The sequence below is a fragment of the Ambystoma mexicanum genome, chromosome 12, assembly GCF_040938575.1.
Source record: "Ambystoma mexicanum isolate Mex_15411 chromosome 12, UKY_AmexF1_1, whole genome shotgun sequence".
NCBI classification, from domain to species: domain Eukaryota; kingdom Metazoa; phylum Chordata; class Amphibia; order Caudata; family Ambystomatidae; genus Ambystoma; species Ambystoma mexicanum.
The window spans coordinates 1,066,113,580-1,066,136,292 of record NC_090936.1 but is presented as its reverse complement, the minus strand read 5'-3'; the positions used below and the strand labels follow the sequence as shown (position 1 = coordinate 1,066,136,292).

The window sequence follows — 22,713 nt, the reverse complement described above, 5'->3', positions numbered from 1 at the left end:
CAATGGTACCTACTTTTCTACTCCCTAAAAAATCATTTTACTCCCAGCTTTAAAAAATAGGGAGTAAAATACTCCTACTTCAAAGTCTTGTCTGGGGCACTGCCCTCAACACACATATTGCCACCCTACCAAATGCAACATTAGCCTCCAGGCCAGCAGCAGAGGCCAACCTTGTCATTTCAAGATATCATATCCTGTCCTTAAATGGAACAATTTAGAAGTGAAGTTGCACTGTGACTGTGTTGAATTGCTATGACGCCAGCACATTCAACATGCTTAGAGGAGGATGAGGAAGGCATTAGCAAGAATAAACAAAGGCAGCGCACACTGTATGCTTGCTTGCATATCTCCTAAGAGTTCGTAGGCTCTACCAAACAGAACAGAAAAGGTTCATGTCAGAGGTATGAGTATTGTTCCCATCCCTTTTGTTTGATGGTTGCCATATTTCTGACTGATGCCTCTCATTTTGCTCTCCCACTCCATCTATACCTTTCCCTATTTCCCATCTATATTTTATCTCCCATTTTTCTCTGTTTATCTGAGTGTCATTTTTGATTTTAGGGAGTCTTTGATCTTTTTCAGACAATTAATTTCAAATAAACTGGGTTTATCTGCAGGCCATACCACTACAGTTGTGCATAGCTGTGTTTATTCCAAAGGGGACTTGGCTATTTCCAGGTTTATCATTGCTACATTGTTAGGAGACAGATGAATACATTATCCATAGCTACTGCCCCTTCCCAACCAATACCACACAGGTGAGAAACGTTACTCACTAAGGCTACGTACCACCCATATCCCAGGCAGGTACGACAAGGTATGAACAATCAGAGCTAAAAATGGCAAGAGTAATAAAACTAACATTGCAATAATACATGTGCATGCATTCGACTTGAAGGGTTATAGGTCAAAGGTGTGAATCAAAAGGTTCGAAATACAATAGGTTCGAGTCAAAAGGACCGAAAACAAAAGGTTCTATAAAACATTTTTTTAGGGGGGGGCACCCCAACCCCCGTTTTTGTGGTAGAAACCACTTTTCTTACCTAAACGGAAACCCAAAAAAATATATAATTTAAAAAAAACATTCAAACCTTTTGTTTTCGATCCTATTGACTTTCACCTTTTGCATTCAAACCTTTTGTAATCGCACCTTTGACTGGACACCGACTTGAAGCAAATGTGCACTCAACATGAAGAACACGTACACTAGGTAATATATGGATTTACACATGAAGAATATTAACATGGCAACCACAAGACATGACGAATACTAACATAAGCATTGTAAAAGCTGAATGCAAAATGAATGACACGTGAATATAGCTGACTGATATAGAAACACGAGAGGAATGAGCAGCCATCTTTTCCAAAATGGAAGCTGCAAAATGCTTCCAGATAAAGAAAAGACTCAAGGCTTCGAGCGAACAGAAAATGCTGAAACCACAGAAATACAGATCCGCGCAGAGTTCAGACAGTAGCTATCAACCTAAGCCAAGGTTTTCCATGAATAAGAGAGGATAGGAACTGCAGAGTGAAAACACAAGATAATGATAAGAAATAAGACGCAAGACATATATTCTCAGATTAATTACGAATACAGCCAGTCTTTGTTTGCCAGGTGCAGGACAACTATAAGCCAAAAGACTCCATGATAAATAACTCAAGAGTGTCCCCAGTGGTAAAAGAAACCATAACACTCACATTTATATTAGTTAAAATCATAATAAATACATGGTGAAATAATTTCCAAAATGTTCCCATCACACATGACCCATGATTGAAGAACACTGTCTTTTCATTAGCAATGAACAGAGATAGGACACCCGCCTTACTCCCTACACGTACACTCAGACACGAGACGCCACAGAAGGCCAAATACAAAGAGATCACCCTGGCTCATGGCCTAAAAAGGAGGGATGGTATCTTCTTTAATTGAAAGGAAAGCAGCTGCAGACCTCTCTCCCCCACCTCTGTCTGACTCATGTCTTGACGACCTGTAAATTACCCAAGGTTGGTCAGCAGAAAGACAACCAACCAAAACCCCTGATTTTAGGCCGCCCATTACGTGTTATGTTAATTAATAGCTCATTGTAGATATAATGGGCCTCATTATGAGGTTGCCGGTCTGGATACAATGGTACCATAAGCTTTCTGGTACCGTTGTTACCGGACCGGCAAACTCTGAATTGTGCTTGCGGGTGCCTTTCATTCCGCTAGGCCTGGCCTGACGGAATGAAAGGCACCCGTGAGCACAGCAAGCCTGTAGCGCATGCACGGTAATGAGCCCTAAGGGGCTCAAATGGGAATGGGGATCTACCGGCACCGGCACCCGCAAAAGGGCAATTACCAGGTCCGGCAGGGCCGGAATTCCCTGGTAATTGCCCATTCGCGGGTGCCGGATTTTCTTGCCGGTCTGGAGGTAGCCTTGCCAGTAAAACCGGCAAGGCTACCTCCAACCTCGTAATGAGGCCCAATGTCTTTTTATCCTTTATTAATTTAGAGATGGTCTCGGGAGGAGCCATCAGACAAGTATTACCCTATTAGAAATGTAACCCCTATAGAATGCATATTTAGTCAATCCCTTTGACCAATCCCCAGTCCCCGTAGGTTTTGGTAACCAAGATTAGGGTATGACATTAGTAATGACAAAAATTGAATATATAAACCATTGTTTTTTATGTAACCATTGAGAGCGCCAATAATTCTATGCGTGTATGCTGTCCCTGCTTTATTTTGATGATAATAAATCTGGATTTTGCCTTGCACTTTGTCGATTTCCGTTATTGAGTCCTATTTGTACTAGCTCCAGAATCTCTGTGTAATTTGGGATTTTCCAGGACATCTTAACAACATTCAGACAAAAGCAATCCTCTAAGGGAATTGTGGCAAAATAACGATACAAGGAATCCTATATCATTATTATCATGAAAGATAAGTGCCACATAAACCTGGTTGTTATTTTGTCCATTTGGGTGTGTCTCTGGAATATTTGTCAGTTAGGATATCAGTCTTCAACTTGTGGATCTCCATACCTGAGTTTAAGGTATGGTGGCCAGCTTTTCCCATAATTATCCAAGACACATCCTTTTGATATCACACATGTGTCAGTCTTGTGAGCCAGCTGAGCTGTGAAAGGATTATGTGTAGTCCCCCAACTGGGCTGGCCTTGCTGCTGTCAGCAAAACTGTAGCCTTGAGCGTTGCCTCTCTGTGTTCCTTTTGTGGGCAGCTAACACCTTCCGTAGAGAGACAGACACTCCATAAAATGCTATCCTGGGAACAGGAATCAAAGGGTGCATCGATTCACAAAAGGAGTGGTCTCATGCCAGGGTGCTGCATACCAAAAGGCTTTTGATTCAATTGAGAAGGGAAGGGGACCAGTTATGGTAGACAAAGAAAGCTCTTTTCAGCCGGTGGAAGGTTCCACCATCTTGTTTCTTTCTACCTCTATCTTTCCTTCCTGTCCCCTCCACTTCCTTTAGCACAGATCACTTTGGGTGTGATGTCAGAAGGAAAACTCTACTTGTCCTAAGAACAGGGATAGGACCGATAAAGTAGGCTAGATTCAGTCCAATACCCTGTGGGCGTTTGCCTTTAAAGAAAAGGGGTCTCACACTCATACTTTGATTCACTCTCAAACAAACACCTGACAAAGAATTCATTGGACCTCTGTTGGGAGAGTTGTTATTTCCAGAGTCCTCCACCAGTGAGGTGAGGAATGAGTGTTCAAGGCAGTGGTGAGCTCTGTCCCCTAACCGTCCCCAGGGAACACTGTGGGGAAACTGCTGCTGAGACAAGACCTGCCTCTCTAACCAGGCCCAACGGTACCCAGGACATCACCATGTTGAAGGACACCTGCATTTGTGGACCAGCCTCCATTGTGTTTGTGAACACGAGAACAAGGGCTAAAACATATAATTGAGTCCCTGTATTGGGATTCACAGCAACTTGAGAATCAATGCATTCAGGATCCCTTTTGTCCTGCCATCAAACCAATTTGAACCATGATTTGTGTCCGTTCAACTGCATCGAACCATCAGGATCCTGCAGAGCTGCCTTTGCCACTCACATGCTCTTCGAACCACTGTACTGCACAGTCAAACCTGTTCACTGCTGCCCCACGCTAACTGAGTGCGTTGTTGCCTCGGCTCAAATTGCAGCTCTTTGTTGCCTCGAAACACTCAAACCAAACTGCTCATCCACTCTCCAGATTTTACATTGACGAACTGACTGCCGGACCAAACCTGGGGGCCCTCATGATCCGCACTCCTTCACGTATCGCCTTCAAACCACATGAGCAAGCCCTGCTCGACACTGCTCCCATCTAGAATAACATGACTGCTGTATCCAAACCGCTGAACTGCATGCTTGAACCTGTTCACCGCCAGACTGTGCGAGCTGAGTGAGTCAATGCCTTGGCTCGAACTGCAAGCTCTTTGTTGCATCTGCTGCCTTTAAACCGCTGCTTGCAGGCAGCATCTTTGCTGCTGATTTTCATTGCCAGTTGCACTGACCCTGAGAGCCCCACCCATCGGACTCTGCATTGAACCGCTCAAACTAGACTGCACATCCAGTCTCCAGCACTGACCCTGGTGGCCCTCATAATTGGTAACCCATTGAGTGCTTCATTGAACCAATCTTATCGAGCAGCACATCCAGTCACTGGCATCTTTGCATCGAGCGAACTGTCGAACCAACCCTGGTGACCCTTATGATACACACTTCTTCCTGCATCATCTTCGCACCACACAAGCTCCTTTAGACCCCTGCTGGACACTGCTTGTATCTAGAACTACATGACTGCTGCACTCAAACTGCTTCGAACCGCACAAGCAGCGATAAGTAGCCTGGTTCGACGTTGTTGAACCTTCAAGAAACCCAGAAGGTATTATTGACTGCTAAATGGCCCCTTGGCCCACCTTTGACCCCTAGAGATTTGTTAGGTCATCTTTAATCATTTCATGCGCCAGAACATATCCTTTTAAAGAACATTCTGTTTTTTTCTTGGCTTGCACCCCTCATTCATTACTCAGAGTGCTATCTTTGCTTTTTCTGTGCTCTTTCCTCGGGATTGAGTTTTGTGTAGTGTTATTCTATTCAGTTATTTTTGCAGATGGTGTGTTTAATTAAGGTATATATATTTTTTTATAGAATATTGATCGGACATTCCCTTTATTTTGGACTGTTTCGCTATTGCTGTTTAGGTTCCTACTGTATGGCATTTGCACCCCTCTTCAGAGTATAGCCTTCCCTCTGACGGCGTTACCACAAAAGGACGAAGAAGGTTTATCTCTTAAGTGTGCCCGTTTTTCCTTTGTGATTGGGATCCCTCTTGTTTTGTAGCAGATTGAGGGCTGAGTAGGCACTTTACCCACTACTTACCCATATAGTCATGCAGGACAGACATGCCTTCGTCACAAATGGTCTAAAGAGAAAAAGCAGGCAGGGCCTTTGAAAGGCACTGAGAAAATAACTTCTCCTTTATGAAACCACATACTTAAGCCAAGTTAGGTACTATGGAGACTTCTTTCGCCTGGCAACCATGGCCCATTACTCAGCAAGAATAGCTGAAGCCATTAACTCAACAATCTCAGAGACTCCTGCCTTCAGAGCTGGACTAGGAAATAAAAGCAGCCAGGGAAGATGCTGTAACATCAGGCCCTCCCCCACCTCCTAGAGGTGTCCACTCTACCACGACCACCTGCTTCTGAATCCATCTGCACCCCTTCTCAAAACCTCTGATACAACCAGACGTGCTTCTTTTCAAGTATAGCGTCTCGGCCCTCCAACTGGAAATCTCCTGCCACCATGTGTAGCCTAATTACTTGGTTTCCTAAAAGCCATGGATGCTAACTCCTCCCTTGGCTTCCTCCTCCTGCCTTCACCACCTTCCCCCTTCAGTCTCCCTCGCATGGCCTTCCGATCACAGGACTCTATGGGAATGGGGACCACGGAAACACTGGCATCGGTAATAATGGTGCCGGGTCTTTGGTGTGGGTGAGTGCCGGTCCGCCCAGCAAGTCAGACCTCCCGGGCGGGAGGGCACCCTGCCCAAGTCAGACCTCCCGGTCCGGAAACAATGGTGCCCGTAAGCTTACCGGCACCGTTGTTTCCAGACCGGCAATGTTAGAATGAGGCCCAATGACTTTTGTTAAGTGACTTCAATTCAGCACTCCAACTAAGTCAATGCCGAATCTGGGATGCCCAATGGAAGCCCTTAATTATATATTTTTATGACAAGTTCATGAATCTGGATGATAAACCCTTGTATAACGCCCCTCTCTTTGAATCCCCCTGACTCCACTGAGCCAAGAAGTAGGTTTGTTTTGCAAATTAAAAAGGTTTATTTGAAAAATTAAACAATAGATATATATCACACTTTTATAATAAATTAATATTTGATATCACACTTAAACATATGACAGTGATCCACAATGGATGATGTTATACTAGCACACTGGTTTAATTACTTAGGAGTAGTATAGAGGATAAGGTAGCTGAGAATGTTTTATGGTTTCAAGGAGATGCAAAGATGAATAAAAGGCAGTACAGAAATAAACTTGATATGATTTCAGCAAAAGATAATATGATCACTTTTTCTCTGACAATTCACTCCCCCCCCTATGCAATGTAAGGAGATGGAAGTAACACACACAGTCTTCAGGAATACAATCACAGTACAATACGAATTCAGTTCCCCCCTAGCAAGCTTATAGCACCAGGGATGATTTTGAAACACAGGCGAAAGACTTTCAGGTGATTTGCAAGGGAGTGAAATATGCTAAAATTGATTTTAATTCCCTCTAGAGGTTCAGGGTGAGTGAGAGATACTTTAAATCAGTTCAGGTCCACACTAACAATGATTAATGAGGGATTATCAGGTTGAAAACGGATTTCAGTAATGGAAGCAAAGGACAGATCTTTCTACACGTGGTTGAAATGAAGCAAAATGTCAAATTGCGGCACTTTTTTTCGAGTGCGTCGAGCGCTTTTACGGAGGCGCTACAAGTCGGTTTAGAGCCTGGGAAAGCTGGGAATCTTAGCTTTTCAATACAAGTTACATTTTGTTCCTAGGATGCACGGTTCCAAAGATACAGACGATTATGTAAAGGTAGTTTTTCAGAAATGAAATTACAGTTTCGGAATGACAGATGTGCTTTGAAAGGTTTAAATCAACAGGAGGAACACACGATTTCTTATGATGCAGTTCTAAACAGGTTCAAATGTTTTGAATCAGATTATTTTAAGCTAAGAGATGGGTTCTGCACAGTTCTAGCTGGGTACTCACACTATAAATTTGAAAGGAATGGCCTCGTCACGGATCTGGTCAACAAGTTTAGCTGTGGTTCTCTCTGCTCGGCGGGTCAATCAGGCACCGGTTCGGTTCATAGCGGTCTGGTCTGGGTCTCTGGTTCTGCTGGTCTGGATTAAGTGGATTCTGTATACCGCACTGCTTTCTGGGTACTGGTTCTGTTCTGGATACACAGGACTCTTAGCAAGCAGCAAACCGCACAGCCTGGTGGTTGAATCGTTTGTATAAGATTTTGAGGCCTGCTGAAGAGTTCAGCTCTTTGGAGTTTTTGTTCTGGAGTTAGTCTGGATCTCTGGAGTTTTGGTTTCTGGAGTTCTCCGACAGCGTGCTGCGCAGGAATTCAGTTGAAGGTTAGAAAATGAATGTCCCTGCCTGGATTTCAGTGGTCCTTTTTATGTGTTTTGAAAATGGGTGTGTGCGTGGGCATAACTAAGCCTGCCCCTCACAACTTATCATTGGCCAAGTTTTCCTCTCCCCCTTGATTGGGGAACTGAGTTGTGTGTCAGAGTGAGTCATCAGGTGTCATCTTTATGGCTTACAGAAAGAACACTCCCCTTGTCAATTTGCAGACAAATCTATTTCTGATCCAAATACATATTTCCCAGATACACAATTTGTTGAAATTACATACACACATCATATATCACATACGGTAGTCTCTGTTCCAACTCTGATGTTTCTAAGAGCTCGGATTAAGAAATGACAACATTTTGCGCTTTTTGGTTGGTTTTCCAATATTGGATTTTTACCAAAAATTACACAGATGTACACCCTCTCTCTACACATATTCCAGTAATTTACTGTGTCTCTAGCATAAACACAGTGTCTGTAGTATTTATAATTAGCGGGGTTTTGCCTCAGAACATCACAGAGCGACCAGCTGAGCCTTGAACCGTGAGTAAAATTGTCATTTTAAGAATCTCAAAGTTGTACATTTCTGTCATCTGGTTACAATTAGTTATCAGTATTTTTATAAAACATATATTTGCCTTCAATTCAATTCACAAAGTGTCTGGGTCCGCCCCCAGAAGCTTGGGGAGTCAGATGGTCACATGTCTCTCCTTTCAGGCAGAGCTCTGTTTACAGTCCACACCCAAATCAGTATACTCCATTTAATTGAAAGGGTCTATTGTGTTGGGTCCAGCAGGCTGCAGGGAAGTCCCCTCCCTCTCAATCAACAGGGCCATGTGATATCTTGCCTCCTGGTGTGCGTCTCTGGGGTGTTAGGCTTCCCAGGAAAAGCACGCCTTTGAACTTTTAATTAAATAAGACTCCTTCTGATCAATGCACAGTTTTGCAAGACAGCTCTCCTGTCAGAGTTTAGACCGCTAGCGCCGGTTAGTGTCCAATGCCGGTACTGCACCTATTTTTTTAAGGAGTTGTCTTAAATTAACTCCATTTCAAAAAGGGGATTTTACTTGATATTATATGATCCTTGCTTAACATTGTTTTGATGGGAATCCTTACAGTAGAGTGGTGATGTGGAACACCCCACAAGAAGGTTGAATCTTTAGAGTGGTCTTGTGAGCCATGAATTTAGCAAATTTTTGACATCAAGAAAATGAATTCACAACAGCTCCGGGTTGCTTTTGGCAATCAGCATTGCCATTCCCAATGGTTTCAGGCTACTGTGTGTGTAGCCCAATGGTGGTTTTAGGCAGTGCCCTCCTGTGCTCACAACATAGGCAAAATGGGTGGCAGCCTATTCTTCATGTTTCCCTGTGCACTTTCTGGGGAGTTCTGGCCATCATGATGTTTTCAATGCCAGTAATGCACAGTTTTGTGGTAGGTCTTGGATGCATGGGTAAAAACATCCCACAGCATGATGGCTCATTGGAATTGTGAACTCTGCCTGCCATGTGAGCATGGTATATGGAGTTTAATTGTAAATGCTGCTTGCCATGCACGCATGGTAGGCAGCGTTTAATTGTAATTGTAAATGCTGACTCCCATGTGAGCATAATAGGCAATATTTACAATGCATCCCTATGGAGTCTGCCTACTTTATGCATATCCATGGGGATCCCCAGCATTTGTGCCAGCATGAAAATGCATATCGGCACAAATGCTGGGGCATTTGTATGGCGGAGAGGAAGGGAGGCCACGGAAACGCAAGTTACATTACGCTCCTCCTTTCCGTCTTACAAAAGAATGAAAAAGGAGAGGTAAGATTGATGGAAGGCGTTCCATTAATGCTCTGCCCCAATGAAACATGAGCTAAAGATTAGGCGCGATGACACAGGTCAAATGTCATATCAAGAATGGACATCCACGTTTATTTAATGAACTAAGTGACACAGAGGGGATTGTTTAACGCTTTATTTTGTATAGTCTACTAGTATAATGAAAACTCGGCTGGCATTCTGAATGCACATTACACAATTTGCACAGCTGAATAACAGAGATATACTCTTGCAACACCTGTGACTGCCTATAGGTGGTGGTAGGTGTTCAGTTCTAATACAGCTGATTTCTCTTCTCTTTTTAGGGGGATGTCGGACCTTTGGGACCCCAAGGACAAAAGGCAGGTATTTAAAAGCATTCCACAAATGGGGGAGTGAAAACCAGCCCCTGTAATGCTTTTGACGCTTGAGAATGGCAACGCTTACATTCTGTGCCATGGACCTTTAACTGTGAAGCAAGCAGCACTGCTGAGCATGCAGGGGGCGGGGGCTTATTCCGCCAATGGCACTGTGCCGTAAAGGGGGCACAGTGCCTGGCTCCTGGCTTGGCGGGTATGAATGATAGCTTTGGGGATGTGTTCCTGGCTGTAGTGTGCAGTGTGCCTGGTTCCTGCCTTGGGATTCTTTGATGGAAACAGGCCAGTGCTGTAGAGCGAACAGTGAGTCTGATTCCTGAATTGTAAGTGTGACATGAAATAGTGCTAGTGCTCTGGAGAGTTGTAGTGTCACTGGATATAGCTTGGGGAATGTTTGCTGCAATGAGTGTGTGCTTATTGATAGCCATCATATCGTCTGTGATGTAGAGAGTGCTGTGTGCCGAACTCCAGCTTTGGGAATGTTTTCTACAAAGAATTCAGGTTGTATCATATGCAGTGTTTCTGAGTCCTGCTTCGGGACTGTTTGTTGGCAGAATGCCAGCTCTACAGGGAGTTCAGTGTTCCCTATATCAGCTTTAAGAATTTTTGATAGTGTCGTGCCAGTACTAGAAGGAGTACAGTCTGCCTGATTGCAGCGTTGAGGGTGTGTGCTACAATAGTTCCAAGGTCTACAGTCAGAGTGTGCAACATGCAGCTTTCCAGATATGATGGACTACAACACCCATGATCCCTCACCATTAACTATAATGGCTAGTGCTGATGGGAGTTGCAGTCCATACATTTGGAGAGACACGCGTTGCAGACACCTGGTGTCGGGTGCAGTATGCGTAATTCCTGATTTAGGAATGTTGCATGGAAACGTGTGAGTATGCAGTGTGACTAGTTCCTGGTTTGGGCATGTTTCTTTGTGCAGTTATGCCCAAGGGCCTGATTCACAGAAGCATTCTCCTATGGGGTTGCACCATTATTAAACGCTTCTGTGAATCAGGCCCTTAACATCTGTAATCTTTGTATTGTGCCGACCTGCCTAGGCAAAAGCTATTACTGTTCCCAGCACTCGGTTCGGAGGCGCTGCTGATGGATTATGAGTGCCGGAATGACGGTGTAAATCCCCATTCATGGAGTCCAGTAGGACTCCAAGGGCCTGATTCATGGAATCTTTAACACAGTGCAAAGTGACTTTGCACTGCAAATACACACCCTGGCTCACAGAGTGGTGCAAAGTGTAGTTTTGCAGTGAAATGTCATTTTGCACTGCAAAATGCACTTTGCACTGTTCTGTGAATCAGGGTGTTTGTTGACAGTGCAAATTCACTTTGCACCAGTGCAAAGATACTTTGCACAGCTCTATAAATTCCATGAATCAGGCCCCATGAGGGGATTTCCCGTCATTACAGGTAATAAGGGCTTTATTTGCCGGTAGGCCGTCTGGTTTACCAGCTGGAGGTAACCCAGGTGCCACACCGGCAAGCCTGTAGACGAGCGGTCCGGTAAAGTGCCGGTATCCACGAACACTGACACCTTTTTAACCTGACCACCCGACTGGTAATGAGGCCCATTGCTCATTCCCCAACAATAGTTACCTTATCTCACCGTTATCCCACACTTCCTGAAGACCCCAAGCTAGGGGTTCCCCTTTCTTTCCCCCAGGAAGACTGCGTTGCAGAATTGGGAATTTTACATCAGAATTCCACCAGGAGTGGAAATCCCAACTGTGGTATAGCCTGGGTGTTATTTTCGCCCCAGGAATCCCTTTGGGAAAGTTGTCAGTGACATTTATTACGGGTTTAAAGCGTGATAAACTCGAAACCTTATAAAATAAAATGCTTATTTGTGTCTCTGCAGGGCGAGGCCGGCGTGCCAGGAAACGAAGGCGCTATTGGCCCCCGGGTAAGACTGCTTGTATACCAAATGTTCTTTTGTTTTATTAAAATACTCCAATACTTTGCCATCTACAGTGTACAAGAATATCAAGAGAAAATAATTTGAATAAATCCAAGTAGCGCTTTGAGAATTTGATAGCTGTGCACAAATGAAAAGTAATCAGCTTTTTAATTCTCCCGGAGTGTCATTACCCAAACCTTGCACCAGTGCAAGTGCAATTTTGCACATTATTAACACTAGGGAAAAAAAGTGCTGCGGTGCAAAAAAATATTCTTTGCAGTTTTTGCAACGAGATCTTTTGCCGCAATAGAACCTGCACCGTCCCTTACTGGCATTAGTGCTTGCAAGAGTCAACTGAAAATGGAAAATTAGAAAAATTAGAAAAATGCATCAAAACATCCCGCTGACTTTAAGTGTAACCTATTGTAATTTCCGTTCCGGTGTACCCCTTAACGAACCTGCCATGTGATTCCATACCCTGCCTGGCACTGCTGTTAAGTGCTGGGAAGTGGGACCAGGTCCAGGTGGCGCAAACCGTTCAAAGGTGAAAGCGGAATTAGTGCTAAGGCCATAATTGCCTTAGTGAAACAAAGTGACTTTGCACGGCCAACAAACACCCTGATTCCCCGAGCGGTGCAAAATGTATTTTTGAAGTGCAAAGTGACTTTGCACCAGTGCAAAGTCAGTGCAAAACCATCTTCTTTACTCACGTTATACTGATATGATTGAAATGAGTGCGTCACTGCTTTTATATACTTTTGTTCTTTTGTAGGGTAAGAAAGGCTTCAAAGGCGAGCAAGGAGAAAAGGTGAGCCGGATCCCATGGCACGAGCACAGTCAGACATGCCTTTGCAGTTGAGAGGCGATGGCTGCTGCATTGGCCCAGAAGCAAGGTCATAAGAGTAGCGGCTTCTACAGCTCTTCGTGTTGTGGTTTTATGTTATGACTAAAATATACCATACCACGATACATCGCTCCATTCCATATCATTATATTGTACTACACCACACCATGCTATGCCTTAAAATACCATACCATGATTTGCGATGGCATGTGATGCCATACCATGCACCATACCGTGCTATGCCTCAAAACACCATACCATGATTCACCATGACATGTCCTTCCATATCATGTACCATACCCTGCTATGCCTCAAAACACCATACCATGATTCACCATGACATGTCCTTCCATATCATGTACCATACCATTCTATGCCTCAAAACACCATAGCATGATTCACCATGACATGTCCTTCCATATCATGTACCATACCCTGCTATGCCTCAAAACACCATACCATGATTCACCATGACATGTCCTTCCATATCATGTACCATACCATGCTATGCCTCAAAACACCATACCATGATTCACCATGACATGTCCTTCCATATCATGTACCATACCATGCTATGCCTCAAAACACCATAGCATGATTCACAATGACATGTCCTTCCACACCATGCACCATACCGTGCTATGCCTCAAAACACCATACCATGATTCACCATGACATGTCCTTCCATATCATGTACCATACCATGCTAGGACTTAAAACACCATACTATGATTCACCATGCCATGTCCTTCCATATCATGTACCATACCATGCTATGCCTTAAAACCCCATGCCATGATAAGCCGTGACATGTCATTGCATATTATACACCATACCATAAAGTAAACCTAAAGTTACAGATCTATGAGCGTTTCTGACTTTTCAAAGCAAAATTTACTTCTGCAGAATTTATTTTGCAGATTTATACCACTTTTTTACCGCAAAATGCAGAGGGAGTTCCCCCCCACGCTATTCCACCGCACCCCCTTCTATATACCTTACCCGACCTTACTATTTGCATTGATGCAGAAAAAAAAAGTGGTAAAGAATGTGGCAACATTGCGGTAGAAGTGTGGAATACCAAAGTAACACAACATAACCACTATGCCACACAATGATTATTAGTGTTCTTCTTATCAGAACACCACACAGTGTCTCCAATGGCACTAAATACTCATATTATCAGAGCAAAAATACTGTATTATTTCACACAAGTCTTTTATACTTAAGCTGGACGCCTTATCACTCTTTTATTCAAGGCATCATCTCATAAGATTGATTTAACTTTTCCTTGTTACTATGCAGCAGGGGTCTGTAACCTTTGGCTCCCCAGAGGTTTTGCACTACAACTCCCATCCCCCCAAGCCAGCATAATCAATGGCAAGCGGTTATGGGAATTGTTGTCCAAAACATCTGCAGCGACAAAGGTTGCAGACTTCAACAATATAGTCTACATATACAGAGGATTTAAGTGCTCCCATCTGTCTCCCAAATCGAAGGCAAGAAGCGATCTCCAGACGAAGTGTGACTTAGGTCGGGGAGCAGGCAATAGCAAAAAGATAGGACGTCCCATTGAAGTCTATGGAGGAAAGCGGCAACAAAGAACATCTTTCCTAACAAATATAATATCCGATTTTAAGTTACAACTACACTTAGGTGTAACATATACACGTAGTAAGGCACACATGAAACTGGTGAGTTTGTAAATCGGGACATGAAAAGACACAAAGGTTTGGGGCGTAACAAGCTGCAGTGCGCCTAGCTTCCTCTGATTAATGGTAGTCAACGGCCGCAGAAGTAACACACGAGGTTCCCCTAGGCCCCTTGGTCAATTGCTAACAAAATAGTACACTGTGTGTTGCTAAACAGCGCAGAAAACTCTATGATTAAATGTTCAATTTTTGAAAATAGTTCATATCCTGAATGCGTTCAAGAGACAAAATACAGCCATCCAAAGAAGTGAATGGTGCTTTATTCTTGTTACAGCCGACACGTGTTTCGACCATTCGGTCGTCCTCAAGGCAAGTTAATCTTTAATAATGCCCAAGGCAATATATATAAAGCAGTCCGTGTAGGGGAATTACTGTGTGAGAGTTTCGTAATGAGAAATTCCAAACCAATGTTGGTAAAGTATGGCAACAGCCATAAAGTGAACCTTACATTATAGTCCGTTAACAATGGTAGCCAGTAGGAAATCAGTCTGCACCAATGCATCACTTCCAATATACGTGGTCCTAATACCTGTAATCGGATAGCAAGGGATAGAACCCGCGTGCGTGGCTGTCTGCCCAATTCTAGTCAACTAGACACAGATCAGTAACAGTCCCCCGTTCAGGTCCCTCACCTATAATGTTATATATACCTGCCATACTGTTATGAAAATAAATGTGGCCGCTGTGTGATTTTCATTTTCATTCTGTACTGTTTCTATTCCAGGGAGAACGTGGAGAAGGTGGAAAAAGTGGACCTCAAGGAATAGCTGTAAGAGAACACATGTCTGTGATTGTTGAACATATTCTGAGGCCACTGTCTTTCTCTGGCACCACTAGCAGGTTTGAGTATCTGGCACAGCAGGAAAGCACTTGTATAAGAAAAATGCGAACAAGTGCTCAGTGGGTAGTTGCACAACTTCACTGACTGATGCTGAAATAAGTGTGCGTTTTATTGGGAAACTATGTTAGCTCCTTTTAACAGCAGATAGAAAAGCAAAGCTTTCAAGGCATGCAGTTACATGGGGGCAACTGTACTCTTTTGGCGGGCTAGTTATGTAAAGGGAACTTGGTCCTCAGCGAGAGGACATGGTGCATGGGCAGAAATTTGGGGCAGCAGTACATCCTAACAATCGCACATGTGGGGATAAGCTATGACATTTCAAACCCTGAACGTGTTATGCTCAAGCTTAGGAAGGGCCCTGCCCTGGTGAGAATCTGAAGAGTCTGCATTAAAGCTTCCATGGCTTGTGCGAGCTCCTGCAATCACGCTCTTTAAGGTGGAGAGCATGAGTCTGCAACCTACGGGTCGCCAGAGGTTTTGGACTACGATTCCCATGATCCCTCACCCCTTGACTATGCTGCCTGGGACTGATGGCATTTGTAGTGCAAAACCTCTTAAGAGCCAAAGGTTGCACACCTATGCTGTAGAGCAAGGCAGTGTGTAATCACTATAATGCCTATGGACCGATTAAGCCCTCTGTCCTCCATCCATATTTAGTGGTACTAACTGGCCATCAATGATGGCAGCTGTAAAATGGTGTGAGTACCTGGGCGTATAATAGCAGTGCCTGGCAAATGCCTAATACTCATACACAAGCCAAAGTTGTTAGCTTTGCCAATGCTTGTTTTTAACAGGAGCTCAGTAAAGGAGACACATAGTGCTTATAAATCGAGTGGCTGAAGGCAGACCTGGTTAAGACATTTGTATTACACCAGTAACACATTTACAGCTCCAATTGCCTCATTCACCCTCAGAAGACTGCTTTGCAAAAAAACAAATGGCAGGCACTTCGAGCAAAAAGTTTGATGGTAAGGCTTGAATAAAGCAAGCTCAGAGAGATCCCAGGGGGATGTGTTTAGGGTGGGGAGAGGCAAGACATGGGTGGGAATGGCCATAGGGATTAGCATTGTCATGGGCAGTGAATGGGTGGGTAAATGACCGTTGTCTCTCTCCTCATATGCCATTTCTCCATAGCTGTACTCTAATGCAATGTGCCGCCTACTAGCCAAAACTAAAAACGAACAGAAGGCATTAACTCCAGTGGTCCTCCTAGTGGGCAATATATGGACTATGCATATTGGTCCTCCTGAGATGGCAGGGGCCTTGTGTGATGAATGTAGATGTATGCTTTTATATCTTTATATAATGCAAGCATTTACTCCTTTTCACCCACTCCCAATTTCCACGGCTAAGGTAACTGAGGTACATGTTTGGTGACACGATATCCCTGAGGAACGCAGAATTTAGTTATGGGTTTAGCGCCAATTCTTCTTGCTTCGGCAGTCGACATTCTCAGCACTATATCACCTCTTCTGCATCCTTGGGCAGATGTCACAGATAGATGCTGGGTTTATGGTTCTTGGGCAAAGGGGCACATAGAATTCTGCGCATCTCATCTGAAGACATGTTCATATGTTCATGGATCAATGCAACGCTCTGATCTATTTACACTAACTCCTTTCCTGTCCTCTGCACAGGGTCTTCCAGGTCCTATTGGGCACAAGGGTGATCAGGTGAGTGAACATAAATTGTAGCAGTAGAGTCATGCGCTGTCATAGATGGATAGAAAGGACACTGAAAAGCACATTTGTAATGCATGGTTATTTTGTATGCCGCATTGTCATGCTATTCTTTTCTGGATGAGGATGCTTATTTTGCTAGTTTTAGTCTTACTAAGCTTTGCACCCTCATTCAGTATAAATGTACAGAACACCATGGGGCATCAGGGCAAAAAGAAAGGAGCATGCCAAAAAGCTCAGGGTAACTAGACACACGTGGCATTTCCAGGCAACAGCGGGACGGGCCGCTTGATTCTGGTCATCATATTTTAAGTCATGCTCTTTTCAATGTAGACTATAGTTTGAATGTGGTTAGGTAGTATATGGCATATGTGGTTTAGCACTATAGGGTAGTATATGCAGTTAGAGGATGGTTATGTAAGATATCCTTGGGTATAGTAGGCATCATTCGGTAAGACAACCTAAGAGGTTGCCTAAGAGGTTATCTAGGGGTATAAGGACACATGTGTAAGACTTTATTAGATAATATTAGGATGCGATTTGGTAGGATGTGGCAGCTGTGATTTGGCATTATAGGATAGTATAGGCAGTTAGGGGATGGTTATGTAAGATATCCTTGGGTGCGCTAGGCATCATTAGGTAAGACAGCCTAAGAGGTTCCCCAGGGGTATAAGGACACATGTGTTACACTTTATCAGAATATGTTGGGATGCAATTTGGTAGGATGTGGCAGCTGTGATTTGGCATAATGAGTGGTAAGGTTGGGTCCGATCTCTATAATGAAGCATTAAATACGGAATGGTAGATATTAGAGGGTGACAACCACGCCCTACATTTGAGGTGAAACCTGTGTTTTCTTAAAATTCTGTTGCTAATGCCCTTTGACTGATTGGATGAATTTGAATTCATTTCCCCCCCAAAAGAATGTTGTCCCGCGGTCCGCCCCCCACTGACTGGGATTTTTGGAGGAAATGTTTTAAAATGTTGAGCACCTTATTAAGAAAAAAAAATGCTTTTTTCGGCCTACTCCCACTCATTTTCTCATAGAGGAAAAAGTGTGATTAAAGACCCATAGCATGAAAACCACTGGATGGATTTGGACAAAATAAGAAATAACTTGGCCACAAAGTGCCACAGATGTGCACTTAGCTGGATTCGAGTAAATCCGTCCAGTAGTTTTTAAAATGGTGTAGCCACCTGCTCCTGAAAAACGTTCATATATCTCCCATGGTGCTTTGCAGCAGAGAGCCAGTCAGGCATTTCCGAAAAATGTTTTTGCTCGATGTGAGCGATTGCTGCCGTAGTATAGAACGAAGCCAAAAATGAAAAATGCCCAAAATGCTAGTTGAGGGAGGAAAATGGTGTATTTACATCGGGCTATAAGTGTGGAGAGGGAAAGAGGACCACATGTGAAGTGGGAGTTTTAGGGGTGTGCTGAGAAGGCCCTTGGTGTAGAACATTTTTGGGTTATAGGGGTAATCCTCGGGGAATCATCCAAGATTACTGTGGTAACGTGGCACGATGCGCTCGGAAAAGAAGATGCGTCACACGAGCCATCGAGCGAAAGGGGGTCAGGGAAAGCGGGAAAGAGGGCCAGGGAGGGAAAACACAATGGATGGGAATGAGAGGACAAGAAAAGAGGAATGGGACACATGGTGAGGACCTGTGTGGATGGGGAAGACTTTTACATTGTGGAGCATTTTCCCATTGCTCTGGGAATCGGTAAACGTTACGTTGCTGCGGGAATCTGCGTATTCGGAATGTTACCAGGAAAATATTCTGGGAATCGGAAGGGGGGCGGGTTACCTGGACAGACTTTTATACCTCTACATATCACATTTACTGGAGAGGGTCAACATGGTTTGGGGAATAATTGGTACAACATGTGTGTACAATGCAATGCCCATGACCAATGGACCCTCTGGCTAGAGGGCCACTAGAAATGTCTGAAGGGCAATGGACCCTGTGCTTGCTAGGGTGTTATGGGCCTTCCACCACAGCCATGGCCAATGGTTTTCCCTCTTTAAATCCCTCTTTTAAAATCATTGGTGACACATGTACAGTGGCAGAAGGCCATGCCTAGGGTATCTTCAGAAATGATCGAATTCGAAAATACCTACTGCAAAATGACCGAATTGTAGTAAAAAATAGATGGGGCTGGGTTAAGGGTATAGGTTAAGGTAGAGGGAAGTGGATGGAGTCCGGGGGGGGTCTCCTCCGCAATATTAGAAAACTGACCAAAAAATATTTCGGTCATTTTGCAGTCAGTATTTTATTTTCGATAATTTCACTTTAATCCCATGCCTGGTGGTCCCAAAGAAACTATAGTATAACAAAAGCCTTGAAATTCAGTGAAAAAAAACTTTAGCTAAGAGAGAGTTGAAGTGATCAGATTTAGTGGAACAAAACACTTGAAATTCAGCTGGATGGGGTAGTGATGACCATTTTAACTCAGCCCCACCCCCCTTGATGTCACCCATGATGTCATTAGTTTGGGCTATTAGATGGCACATGGTTGGTACATTGCTGTGTATGGTTACGTGGGACATGCCATGCTATGGTAGATATGGGATACTAAGGTTTGAATATTCAGACTGTGTTATGATATGGTTTAATAGATGTCTACATAGCCACGCCAGATCTTCTGGAGCAGGTGCAGCCTATTCTGACTTTGTAGAGTTACTCTTTCGATGGTTGCGCGATAGCTTGCCTACATGAACCAGTCCTCCACCCATTTCTGAACTCACACAATCATTGATCCACAAGTGCACTTATGTACACTCATTTTCTTATTCAGTCTCTCTTCCACGGATTCCTTACCGACGTTACACATTCCTTCATTCACTCATCAATACATGATTTGCTTATTTGTGTACCTGCGTCCTCACAACAGTGCAAGGGCATGCAGAGTGGAATAGAGTGTGTGTCAAGGACGAGATACTGCAACATGCCATGTTAGTCCAGGTCAAACAGCACAGATGGCATTGCAATATTATTTAAGTGCTTTATTACCCCTTAGGTGGCTTTGTGGCGCTGAGCTGCTGAACAATGGTGTCTGAATATATTGCTGGGTATTGAGCAAATAACCATATTTTATTCTTTCATCTGAGAATGCGTGAGGGGGGGTTGGATGGAAATCCATATAGATCTCTAATGAGCTGAGAGGATTCCCTGCCCATATGGAAGATCTGGGAAGTGTCTGCATCCATAGGCCAGTGAAGTGAGAGCCAAATAAGGAACAATTCTATTCTCAAGGAAGGAAGGTCCAGTGCCATTGAGTGCTCAGTGCACAATGCACTGTCGGGGGTAAATTCTCCCGGGGTCGGCTGGGCCGTCCGCGGACCTCCGGGCAGGGAGGCCCCAACTCCTCCCGTATATCCCAAAAAAAATGAGTATGAGAAACACACAAGAAGCAAGGTGATTCTGCTGTTTATTAAACAAAACGGCAGGGATGGGTTAAGGATCGTACGCGTCCGTCCTGACACTCTCTCTCCAATCGTGGGGCTCGCAGGCCCTTTTTACCTTAGTATGACGCGCTACTTGCGTCACCTGGGAAAGTTAGCAAAAAACCTATCGCCACTCTGGATTGGTTCCTCGAGTGGTAGGGTTAGTATAGCATACGTATAGAGAGCGTTATTAGTGGTTGAGGGTCAGTCAGGTGGTATACTTGGGGTGTCCCTTCAATTTGATACATGAAAATTGTTACATGAAGACCCCTGAGGATTGGCTAATGTTAATGGCGTCAGTGATAAGAGCCCCATGTTCTGATTGGTCCACTCGCGAGCCCCCCAGTCTGGGACCATCACTGTTCCCAGCTTGCGGTGCACCTGTCATTTGCAACAATGTATCACTATGGGTATGTGCAGACAATGTGAGGATTTATTCATATGCTGGAAGGCAGACTACTCCCCCCGCCGCAGATGTCCATTGAGTCGCTTAATTGTATCTGCCTGTGTCTTGAAACGTGGGATCCAGGTGCCTCCCTCCTCCTGGGCCTGGCACCCTGTCAGGTTCGGCTTGGTCACGTGAGGCGAGACCGTGGTTGAGGCAGAATTCTGCACAATTAATATTGCATTTTCCACTGTGTGCCTGGCTTAATTTGCAGGTGTGACCTTGGCGTCGGCTTGCGGCATGCGAGTTTGCAACATTGTGCCCTTGACTGTCTGCTCTCGCCGGGCTCATTCTGCAGGGTCAGCAACTGTACTCTTGCTCATTCATTGTTCATGGAAGCTCTTGCTTGCGGCCTACTTGGGCCTGGTGCATAGGTGGAAACGTTTGATACACAGCGCTTTAGGTTATGGTATCATATTGCTTTATCCCCAGTATCATGTCTTCGTTATATTTCTCATTGCAATGCATGGGTTTAGGAGAAGCGTGAGTAAGCATTTTAGATGAGTTCATTGTGCGTCTTGCGTTTCTGCATTTTGAAAAGCCTATGTGAAAAATAATAAAGATGCACGTCAGTGGGTGTGTCCGTCACCTACGTCATAGCACTGAATATGTTCTTCGCGTGGATTGGTGTGGGAGTGTCCAGTGTGCATGTTTGCATGGGTGTGCTGACCATTGGCTAGGTCGTCATGGCATCTCTAATGATGTGTTCATTAACTGTTGCATGGTTCAGTCGAGTTCATCCATGCCGCAGGTGTCGGCCTGGGCAGGGCAGGCTGGTGGGCAGGCTGGTGGGCAGGCTGGTGGGCACATCCGTATGTTCCTGTACCAGGGTATCTGGTCATCTGATAGGTGGGCAAACTCCTCTCGTGGCGGATGTCTGGGCCGCGATCCTCTACGCCAGGGGTGTGATGGGATTGGTGGGAGCCTTTTGTTCCATTCTCCCACTTCAGTCCCCCCTCTGGTCGACTTGTCGACCACAAACATATCCTTTTCCTTATCTCCTCTCACTCTCCATATTTTAGTTACTCCTCCCAAATGTCCATAGTGGTTGACATGGTCTTCAAATGACCAATACATATATACACATGTTCCTCCAGGTGTGCAGTATACCCATTTCCCTATGTAGCTCCTTGGGTTTCTTGGGTTTTCGAGCTTCACAGATGGCGGGTCCAGGTGGTTGGTGATGATCTGTTTGCACAGTTTTTCTCTCTCTTTTATTATTGTGCCTGTGTGCTGGCCATCATCTGCCGGCATCAAGGGGTGCATACCAACCATTTCGATCATTTCATCTGTGGTGCGTGCCTTCCGGGCCTTCCAAAATCTAATTATGATCAGTGCAGCTCCAGCCAGTATTATGCATCCAACTATAATCTTCAGTCCATCCGACAGCCAAGATGGCATCCATGACCATAATAGCGAAAACCAGCTGTCATCCTTTTTCACACCTTTACTTTCATCCATAATTTTGGAGTGCATCTGGGCCAGATGTGATACTGCTTCTGTCAGTGTACCATTGTCAGCATCGTTAGCAGGAATGAATGTGCAGCATGATTGTCCTATCTTTGCGCAAACTCCTCCTTCCATTGCTGTGAGGAGGTCCAGTACATATCTGTTCTGTAGTGCTACCATCCTCACTGCTCGCAGTTCCTCTTTTATTGCGTTGAATCCATTTACTGTAGAATTAATTGTCATCATTAGTTCCCATCTAGTTATCTGGAGCCATTTTGCGTTTGCGTAAGCCTGTAGTCCCGGATGTATTATTGAGGAGAAGAACATTGCTGCTCTGCTGAATAGTCTGTGGTCTGGTGGGATTGAAGTGAGTGCTGTTTCCGACCTTCCCCATAGGTAATTTCCTGTCAGAGGTTCTCTTTGTCTTTTCTTTCTATTCAGGACAGTGTTGTTGCTGTTGTTTTGGTTCTCTGGCCCCTTCTGAGGTTGTACAGATCTCTTCTTCCTCTTGTTTCCTTCATCCATTTTAGGGAAGTTCGCCA

The 22,713-nt window shown here is 44.4% G+C and overlaps 1 protein-coding gene across 1 annotated transcript in view; it reads left to right on the top strand.

Moving 5' to 3' along the window:
* LOC138514720 (collagen alpha-1(VII) chain-like) overlaps nt 1-22,713 on the top strand; it is a 1,453,166-nt gene that overhangs the window by 566,754 nt on the left and 863,699 nt on the right. Inside the window, exons 39-43 of the mRNA XM_069630120.1 lie at nt 9,800-9,835; nt 11,717-11,761; nt 12,528-12,563; nt 15,036-15,080; nt 16,790-16,825. Of these exons, the coding sequence (XP_069486221.1) occupies nt 9,800-9,835; nt 11,717-11,761; nt 12,528-12,563; nt 15,036-15,080; nt 16,790-16,825 (198 nt within the window). The remainder of the gene's footprint in view (nt 1-9,799; nt 9,836-11,716; nt 11,762-12,527; nt 12,564-15,035; nt 15,081-16,789; nt 16,826-22,713) is intronic.